General features: G+C 39.2%; 1 protein-coding gene and 1 long non-coding RNA gene across 5 annotated transcripts in view; one reads left to right on the top strand and one right to left on the bottom strand.

Moving 5' to 3' along the window:
- The window catches only part of Mkln1 (muskelin 1), a 327,297-nt gene that overhangs the window by 24,400 nt on the left and 293,007 nt on the right, over positions 1–9,890 (top strand). Inside the window, exon 2 of one of the 2 annotated variants that reach the window (XM_058582834.1) lies at positions 1,191–1,315. In XM_058582834.1, coding sequence (XP_058438817.1) covers positions 1,299–1,315 — 17 coding nt within the window. In that variant the 5' untranslated portion in view covers positions 1,191–1,298. Of the gene's footprint in view, positions 1–1,190; positions 1,316–9,890 lie in introns of those variants that run through there. The other variant, XM_058582833.1, reaches the window with a different exon arrangement.
- LOC124099823 (uncharacterized) overlaps positions 1–9,890 on the bottom strand; it is an 83,074-nt gene that overhangs the window by 16,600 nt on the left and 56,584 nt on the right. Inside the window, exon 4 of one of the 3 annotated variants that reach the window (XR_006854105.2) lies at positions 468–548. The exons of 1 other annotated variant lie outside the window; for it this stretch is intronic. This is a non-coding gene — a long non-coding RNA (uncharacterized LOC124099823). Of the gene's footprint in view, positions 1–467; positions 549–1,299; positions 1,458–9,890 lie in introns of those variants that run through there. One more of the 3 variants, XR_009227869.1, reaches the window with a different exon arrangement.

Below are 9,890 nucleotides of genomic sequence, written 5' to 3'. Positions count from 1 at the left end.
CTGTTGCCCCCTGTCCTCTGGCTGCATCTTCTATCTGCTTCTCAGGGTCCTTCCTCTGCCTACACTGTGAGCTTCACTGTGGATTCTATGGTCACTGATGATTTCTAAACCTGTATCTTCTGACTTCTGGATCCAACCGCCCTCTGGTGCTCTGACTGCTCACCAGGCATCAGAAAGGAACCCATCCAGGGCTGAATGGGTCACATGCTCCCCCACCTACTGTCCATGTCGTTTTCATGTTCTCCACTGTCTTATGAGAGACATCACTATCCACCTTGTTGCCCAAGCCCAAAATCCGATCTGCAGTCTCAACTTCTCTCTCTTTGAAATGTCAACATGTAATCAATCACCATTCCAGCGCAGGGTACCTCCTCGATAACATGGCTTGCACATTTCTGCATAATGCAGTCCTTTGTACCTTTCCAGTTCTCATCCCTGACCACTTTGCCTGATTCTCTCTGCCTCACCTGCATGGAAGTGCATTCGGGGCTGGTACTCGGCCTGCAGGTTCCGTTCTGTTATTTCCACAGTGTGTGCGGTGCCTCTACCTGAAAAGGACATGCCACCTCCTTAGGATTAACTCTTTCTGCTTAGAAGTCACTGAATTCCCACTTCCCATCCTTTTCTCTGCTCAACACACTGCTTCCTTAGAACTGGCTTTCCTGTTTCTACCTCCCTCTCTATTGTGAGCCTCCTGGAAGCAGTGACCATATTTTATCGTATTCCCAGCACCAACAAAGTCTATGGTACAAAATAGATGACTGAAAGTAAATACCAAAGGTATCATTGTGAGGTATAAGATGAATTTCCAACCAAAGAGCACAACTAGAATTTTAATAAATAAAGATTTATCAAGTCCCTTAATAATAGAGGAATGTAAAGATTGAAAATATTTAGAAGAACTGGGCACACTTGTAATCCCAGTGACTTGGGAGGCTGAGGCAGGAGGATCACAAGGGTGAGGCCAGCCTCAGCAACTTAGCAAGGTCCTAAGCAAATTAGTGAGACCTTGTCTCAAAATAAAAAGGGCTGGAGATGTGGCTCAGTGGTCAAGCACCTCTGGATTCAATCCCCAGTACCCCCCCCCCCCCCCCCCACATTTTAGAAGAATATATCAACATTAAAATCATGAGCAGAGAGCAGTTGATAGAGGCAGATTTCCAATCTGTCACTATGAACTTCTTTTCCAGAATTCAATGTGCAGTCTCTCTGAGCCGAGCTTTGGGGTCACCTAAGTACCCCATCCTCCAGATTCTTCACAGGCTATTGGACTTGGAACCCACTCCATTCTTGAGAACATGGGGATTGGAATAAGGTAAGCAGTAGCTTTTCAGCTTTTTCCTCTATTGTTTTGCTTTCAACCATGTACTGGGCCTGTAGAGTCTCTCTGGAGTCTTCGTTAGGAGATGTGACTGGCTTCCTGGCAACTCCACTTGTCCTTAAGATATTTGAATATCCTATGTGGACAGAAAAGTGGGAAGTCCTTTCAAATTTTCTTTTTTTGTTTCATGACTAATTAAATTCTTCATCATTGCTCTATTGATTTTTGTTCTAATATAATTCCATATAGAGAAAGGGGGGTGTTGAGAAATCAGAAAGACTTGCTGCCCACTTGGGAAGAACTTTTGGGTCAGACGCATACTGGGAATGAGGACCTGCGCATTTTGCTTTAGCCATACAGCCTGTAGACAGTCCCCACCTCCATCCCTTTGTCCAACTTCTCCAGTCTTTTATTTGCTTTCATTTTTCATAAAATTGAATGCAACTTACATGTCTTCTTATTTTTCATTGTCTATTTCCCCTTCTAGAATGTAAGCCCCAGGAGGGCAGAGATTTTGTTTTGTACAGCACTTGGAATAGTTCATGGAAAGTACTCAGTAAATATTTGATGACTGAATGAATGATTTTTTTTTTTTGAGATGGTATCTCACTAGTGCCCAGGCTGGTCCCAACCTTGCGGTCTTCCCTCCTCAGCCTCCCATGTAAAATGTTCTTCCATGTAGCTAGAAATACAGCTGTCAACCACCATACCAAGCCTAAATGATGTCTTTTAAAAGTGTCATATATATATATATATATATATATATATATATATATATATTTTCTGGTTGTAGTTGGACAAAATACCTTTATTTTATTTATTTATTTATATGTGGTACTGAGGATCAAACCCAGGGCTTCACACAGGCAAGGTGAGCGCTCTACCGCTAAGCCACAACCCCAGCCCCTGAAAGTGTCTTGTTTTTAAGAGGCAGATGCATACCCAGGTTTCTAGATCCAGTACAGGTCTGTCTTGCAACCATGTGCCCCCTAAGACTTTTATTGATGACTAAGCTGGTGACATTGATGGGCATACTGAACAAAGTTACAGATGACACACAACAGTCAGGATTTCCTCCCCCTAGCTCCTGACAAATGTAATAATGACTCATATCTAACAATCTAAAGCTAATGGGTACAAATATAAAGTGCTCAATGATCCCAAAATTCAATTATACAAGTATAGAGTGGGGGCGGGATAGCTTACAACTGCACATGTCACGAAGATTTAGTCCCCTGTTGATTGTGAGTGGATGATGAGTCAACCTGGTGTGATGTTGCTTAAAAAAAAAAAATCAATCTTTTGTGTTAATAGAAATATGGTGTTCAAAAGGGAACTAGTTCTCTAATACTTTCTGGTGATCAGACCACATTTGCTCTGTTTTATGAATGCTGGACTTCAGACATTCAGATGTTGAAAATAAGGAGATTATTCAAGAAGAGTAAAAAGGATTATAAAGAATCTGGTAAACAGTGTTAATTAGAAATAGCAAGAGGAGCTAAGGTTATGTGTGGGCATGTGAGAGGAAGGTGAGAACTGGCAGTTCATAGCTGCCTTCTGAAGTTCCAGGGACCATCCCACATTGGACAGATTCGATTTCTTTTGGGTAATCCCAAATGATGGATGGAAGACCGATGAGTGGAAGATGTAAGAATGCATAGCTTAATTCCCTGAAACTTAGCAGCAACTCAATTTGCTTAGCAACCAAATGGACAAGCATAGGATGTAGTAAATTCCTGACCCTGGTGGTACGACACCCAGAAGTTGAGTAGCCAGGCCCCATTTGCAATGGAAATTTGCAATGGAAATTCAAACAGTGGGGTGAGGGAGTGGGGAGAATGGGGTTAATCATCACAGAGAGCACACAGTTGTGTGTTGTTTATGTGGCAAGTACCATTGTAAAAGATTCCCAGGAGTTTTCTTTCTAACTTACCCATCCTATTAGCTCCATTTTACAGATGAGAAAAATGAGGCATACAGGAATTTTTTTTCAAGTTCTTGCATCTTGGTGCAAACCAGATCCAGGATCTGAACTCAGGCAGTCAGATTCCTGACCTTAATTATTATTCTATAAAGACCTTTACTTCCAGGAACCCATTCTTTCCTGTAATCCAATCCAATATAGTCATCAAACCAAGGAGTTCATTATTTCAAAGAGTAGGTGATTCTACAACAAGTAGTTTCCTTCTACATGTAGTATGTAGGGACTAAATTCATCTGGGCATTTGCCACTCTTGGCACACTGGATGGAGCTCAGCTTTGGACCTTGCAGTCTGCAGGTGCTCAATAATTATTCAGTGAAAAGAATAAACAAATGCAAACTCATAAGATTGGCAGAATCTCAGCACATTCTAACTGGAGAAAAACAAGCACTTCCTGTGTGATCTACGGAAGACACCAAGCAAAAGTGACAATCCATCCAGCAAAAGGCCTCAAGAATTCCTGCTCCATTGTTCGGACAAGGCTCATTTGAATAAAAATTAATTGAGTAACTGTCTGGTGCTGAGGATGCAGAGGTGACTTAGATACACTGTTGGTTGGGGAGTGGGGTGGACAGGTAAGCAGATCACTATTGTGTGTATGTGTGCACACGTGCATATGTTTTAAGTATCATGGAAACAGAACAAAAGAAAGGAACTGATTCTTCTTGGTTGAACAAGATGTCTAAAACTTGATTATGTTTTAAAAATAACTTCTTTAAGTTTTTTTTAAGTTGTAGTTGGACACAATACCTTTATTTTATTATTTATTTTTATGTGGTACTGAGGATCAAACCCAGTGCCTCACATATGCTAGGTGAACGCTCTACCGCTGAGCCACAACCCCAGACCCTAAAAATAACTTTTATATATGTTATCTCGCTTGAATTAATTCTGTCTTCCTGAAGACCACATGAGACAGTGATCCCTTCTAGTGTAGAAGATGAGATAGAGTCCCAGAGAGGGTCAATGTGATCCCCAAGGTCATGCAGCTGGTACTAATAGTTACTCTGGGCTGAGGCTCTGTGCTAAGCCCTTTTAGAATCTTGAAGCCTCACAAAAACTCAGTATGGTAGTTATTGACATCATTGCTGGCTTATAAATGAGAATATGAAAGCACAAGATTTAAATACCTTGCCTAGAGTCACTTAGCTAGAAAGTGGGTAAGTCGGATTGGCACTTGCATAGCCTGCTTCAGCGGGCACACCCTAGCCCATGGCTCTAAAACACTTTGACTGGTTCCCTGAAGAGCTGGAGCCACACATTTGGACTCTGACTGCAAGTTCAGTTTTCTTTCACAGTACCTGGCTCTTTAGCAGCTGTTGCATCTAAATGAGAAGAAGTGGTAGGCTAGGGCTCTGGTTCAGTGGCTAGAGTGCTTGAAGAGCATTCAGGAAGCTCTGGGTTCAATCCCCAGTAACCCCCTCCTAACACACGCGGTGGTAATGTGGACGCAAAGAGGTTTATGTAGGTTGTGCTTTCCTGGTATTTTGGGAGACATATGGTGAAATCTAGAATGTACATTGACCCAACAACTGACCAGTAGCATGGCTCAAGTTTTAGACTTTCTGTGTTAGGTCTGCAGAGTTTTTCATGGCAGTTAGAATTTGGCCTGCTGTTCCCCAGGACAGTGCTCTGGGTTCTCGGGGGATATTACTTGTTACTCATAGAAACTAGCCACCAACACTTACCCTGCAGCCTTCTGAAATGTAGTTTAAATTTTTCTAAAAGGAAGAAGACGAGATGTAAAATATTAAGAATAACGCAAGTTGAATTCAAAACCTTGTAAATTAGCAAGAATGGAGATACAGCTAAGGAGAAATAAAGCATATAATTGCTTAAATTGTCCAAGCGTTCTCTCTATAATAAAAATTCTTGGGTTGAAAAAAATAGTTCAATCCGATATTATTGTGCTTTCTTAATTAAGTTGGGCTGGCTCTGTGGCAAATCTGAGAAAGAATTGGTTACTAAAATGAATGAAGTAGATTACCCCTTCCTCAATAATTACCACTTAGGCCAATGTGGATTTGACCTATGAGATCAAAGCTATTGTGTTTTTAAGATACCCATCTCCCATAATTTTTTGGAGATGTGGTAATTTTAAAATCAGCTGCAGGCCGGGATTTCTGTGGTAGGCGGCAGGCAGAAAAGGTCAAAGCTCTTTGGCATTCTTTCCTTCAAAGTAGGTGGGGTTTTTTGGTTTGTTTGGTTTTTAGTGTTTTGTTTTGTAATTTATGGAAACTTGGTAGATTCAGCTGATTATCTTGGCCTTTGTGTTTATGGATTTCTATTTTCTTGGCTTTAGGTCCCTGGAAACATTTGTTCCACCAGTGGCAGGAGAGCGAGTTTTGTCATATTTTATTTTTGTTGTTCCAATTGATTCCTAATATTCCTTAGTTCAAGTCTACTTTCAAGGTGTCTATCTCATAGCCCGTCTTTATGTCTCCACAAATAAAATGTTCCTGGTAATAATCGTTGTGACCTTATAGGAACAGTTGATGTGAGGCTCCCCCGTTGATGCTCATCAGGATGATTCTGTAATAACAGTAGCTAGAACACTGAATTTTATCACTGGATGTAGCATTTAGCATACGAAATTTCAAGTTTCTTAGATCAATTATTTTTGAGTTACCAAGTAGCTGTAATCTCATAAACATTTTTTTTTCGATTCATTATTGAATCAATAAAACTTGGAAAATTCTTTTCTCGTATATCCAATTCTTTAAGCCTGAAGGTAAATTACTTTGAAAAAAACACATCACAGTTTCTCATACAGCTAAGAGCAAATGAATAGAGGGGGCTCTGCTAGCATTTGGGATGTACCTCTAATTAGAACTCTCGGTATTTTCAACATATAATTTACTAAAAGTGAGGGTTTTAATTCCAAACTTTGAGTCCATGGGGATGAAACAAGTGACCCCTGTTGGAAATATGTCAAGAATCAGTTTTCTCAGGTTGACCTTTAGCTCATTCATCGTTAAATCAAAACATTGTCTATGCCTAGATTTCAAGATGTCTGAACTTTCTTAAGTTTGCTAAAAGATCAAAGCAGAAGGCTAGCACTGCCGTTGTGGAGAACAGATTACCCTCTCCCTCCTCCCGGACCCTTGACTTTGATTTTGCATGAGAGCATGTTCCACCTCAGCTAGCAACATTTTTGCTCCGCTATTGAGTCATCTTTACCTCCTGTATATCTCAAAGGATGTGGGGGGAGCAGGGTACCTTGTTTTCACAACCAAAATAGATGGATATCAACCTTGAACCAGTTTAACCTACTCTCCAATACCAGGCTGGGTTCTAGACACAGAGGACTGTTACAAATGTTCTCAGTTGTCATTATTCATAATGTAAAAGTGGATAACACAAGACTTGGAATAGCTTAATTACTATGTGACCTTGAACAAGCAATTGAAACTCTTTCAAAAATAACTATCTCACAAGGTTATTGAACTAAATGATTGGGATTATATATAAAAATACTTAGCACAGGGCTGGGGCTGTAACTCAGTGGCAGAGCACTTGTCTAGCATGTGGCAGGCACTGGGTTCAATCATTAGCACCAAATAAAATAAAGGCACACTGTCCATCTACAACTACAAAATAATAATAATTAAAAAAAACTTAGCACAAAGCCCGGAAAATAGTTGCAAGTGTATTATATGAAGCATATAATAATCCATGGAAACTCAAAATAAAAAAATGACATTATCTTCCTCTAGCAACTTTTTAATTAGAAAGTTTCACATCCAAATGAATAACTACATCTACCTATGACTTTTCTTTGAAGTCTACATTCAGAACAAAAAGGTACTTCAATGATAATCCATTCATATTTCAGAACATTTCACAACAGTTTATATAGGAGAAAATTATGTGAATAAAAGGAAGAATGAGAATTAGATAAGTAACATTTCTCTATTTAAAAGTGATGGAGAGATTATAAAGCATCGGGATGATTTTATAATTATATATGCAATTATGAAATATGCAGTTATTTTAAGTTTATTTGGTTATTAAAAGTTTTATTGATCTGAAAGGATTGATTTTAAAAGACTAATTGAATGACTAACCATGTCATACTTCATATTAGTTTTTAATATACTAAAAATACCCATTAACTATCTTTCTTTCATTGCACCTGTCCTGGCCTACATTAATTTTAGTGATACAAAAGAAGCAATTCAATTTGATAAGTGTTTGTTCTCACTGCATATCAGAAAATAGGAAAAAGAAGCATTCCCTCTGTCCTCTGAACCCGGAAGAAAGGACTCTCCCACGTTGTCAGGCACTAACACTGTAGCAAAATTACAGAGAAATTTTGTTAGGAAATCTTTGCTCATCTGCAGGTTATTTGACTGAAATCTGAGGTGCCATATTTCAGCACAAAGGTGACTTTCGAGGAGAAAGTTTGTGCCAAACTGGATCAGTTGTTTCTATGTTACGTAAGAAGGAAGGGAAAAAAAAATAACCATTTACTTCCAAGCTATAAATTCAAGATGATTCTGTTACGCCAAAAGACAGAATTTCCAAGCCACAAACTTGATGTTAGGGATAGATTTTCATAAACTATTACCTGTACCCACTCAAAACTAAATATAATTAATACCAAATGAGTCGCCTTGCCTAATTATATTTATAAAGTATGAAGTTATTTTATTCATTGCGTCAGAGTTGAATTATAGTTGAATTGTAAAAATGATATTGTTAAACAAAATATTTCTCTTTTAAAATAACTTTTCCTGATCATGAAGAATGCATGTGGGGGCTGAGGGTGTAGCTCGGTGGTACGGCGTGTGCTTAACATGCATGAGGTCCTGAGTTCAGTCCCTGGCCTCAGAAAATAAAAAGGAATACATGTGCAATGTAAAATATATACGTAGAATATACAGTACAGCAAAATAAAGAAAATAAAAATCACCAAATCACTGAAAATTTTAGCACACAGAGATAATCACCATGAAAACTTTGTAGCATTTCCTTATAATGGTATTTATGCAGTGTCTGTGCACTGGCATGTGCCTAATGTGCAAGCCTCAAAATACTGACTATATGAAATGCATATTAAATTTTATTATAGAAATTTCAAAACATAAACCAAAGTTGACAGCATAATGAACCCCATGTGCCTATCAACCTACGCTTGCCAATCAAGAACCCCTTCTACTCTCTTGTTCTTATTTTTTCTTTGTAGTGCTGGGGATCCAACCCAAGGCTTTGAGCATACTAAGCAAGTGCTATGCTACTGAGCTACATCCCCAGTCCTCTTTACCATTTTATTTTGAGACAGGGCCCTGCTAAATTGCCCAGGCTGGCTTCAAGCTTGTGATCCTCCTGCCTTAGCCTCCTGAATAGCTGGGATTGCAGGCTTGCACCACCGTGCCATCTTATTTTGAAGTAAACTCCAGATATCGTATCATTTCATCCATAAATATTTCAATCTGGATCTTTAAAAGATAAGAACTTTTTAAAAATTCACCATTTTCACATATAAATTAATGAATTATTTAAAAGTATGAAATATTCAGTGTTCAAAAACTGTCTCATTAATTCCCTAATGTTTTTAAAGCTTGCTTACTTTGTTGTTTTGAAGTTTGGGGTACTGGGGATTGAACCCAGGGGCACTTTACCACTGAGCTACATCCCTGGCCCTTTTTTATTTTGAGACAGAGTCTCAACTGAGTTGCTTAGGGCCTCACTAAATTGCCCAGACTGGCCTCAAATTTGAAATACTCCTGCTTCAGCCTCCTGAGTCACCAGGATTACAGGTGAGCAGGCCACCAAGCCTGCAGCTTCTTTGTTTGAAGCTTGAAGCAGGATTCAAATATGTTCACACATTGAGATTGGTTGATGTTATCTGTCTGGTCTGTCTGTCTCAGTCTGTCTTAGCCTCTTTCTCATTTGTTTGTTTGTTTGTTTGGTTTTTTTCCCAGTGTTGGGGATCAACTCAGGACCTTAAGCATGCTAGACAAGCACTCTACCACTGAGCCACATTCCCAGCCTAATATCCTCTTGAAGCTCTGTTAGTATATAAGTTACCACTGGGGCTCGGGGTCTAGCTCAGGGATAGTGTTCCTGGGTTCAATCCCTAGTACTGGAAAGAAGGAGAAGAAGGAGGAAAAGGAGAAGGAGAAGAGGAATGGGAGAAGAGAGGTGGGGAGTAGAGGGAAGAGGATGGGGATGGGAAGAGAGGGGAAGAAGGAGAAAGAAGAGAAGAAACCAAACCTGGCTGTTTCTCCTGTAGTTTCCCATCGCTGGATTTTCCTGCCTACATCCTCATGGTATAGTTAATGTGTTTCATGTTTCTCCATCTTTTGTATTTCCTGTAACCATCTACAGCCTTCACCAGATTCAGTTTTTTTTTTTTTTTGCTTATTTGCTTCACAGGTTGTGGTGTTTTGTCATTAGGATGTGCATGATGTCTAATGAGCTCTTTATTTGTGATGTTACCTAGGTCCACTAGTTCATTAAGGATTGGAAAATGGTAGTATTTGAATCTTATTATTCCTTGAGTTGATATTTTGGCATGTGTCAATAGTGTTTCCATTGTTTGTTTTAAATAGCTTTTGTTTTTTTTGTTTCTGTTTCTCAAT

Source organism: Marmota monax, unplaced genomic scaffold (genome assembly GCF_021218885.2).
Source record: "Marmota monax isolate L192 unplaced genomic scaffold, Marmota_monax_Labrador192_F-V1.1 WCK01_AAM20220418_F8-fsc00131, whole genome shotgun sequence".
In the NCBI taxonomy this organism is placed as follows: Eukaryota; Metazoa; Chordata; class Mammalia; order Rodentia; family Sciuridae; genus Marmota; species Marmota monax.
The sequence above is the reverse complement of the archived record's forward strand: the minus strand, read 5'-3'. Positions and strand labels throughout refer to the sequence as shown.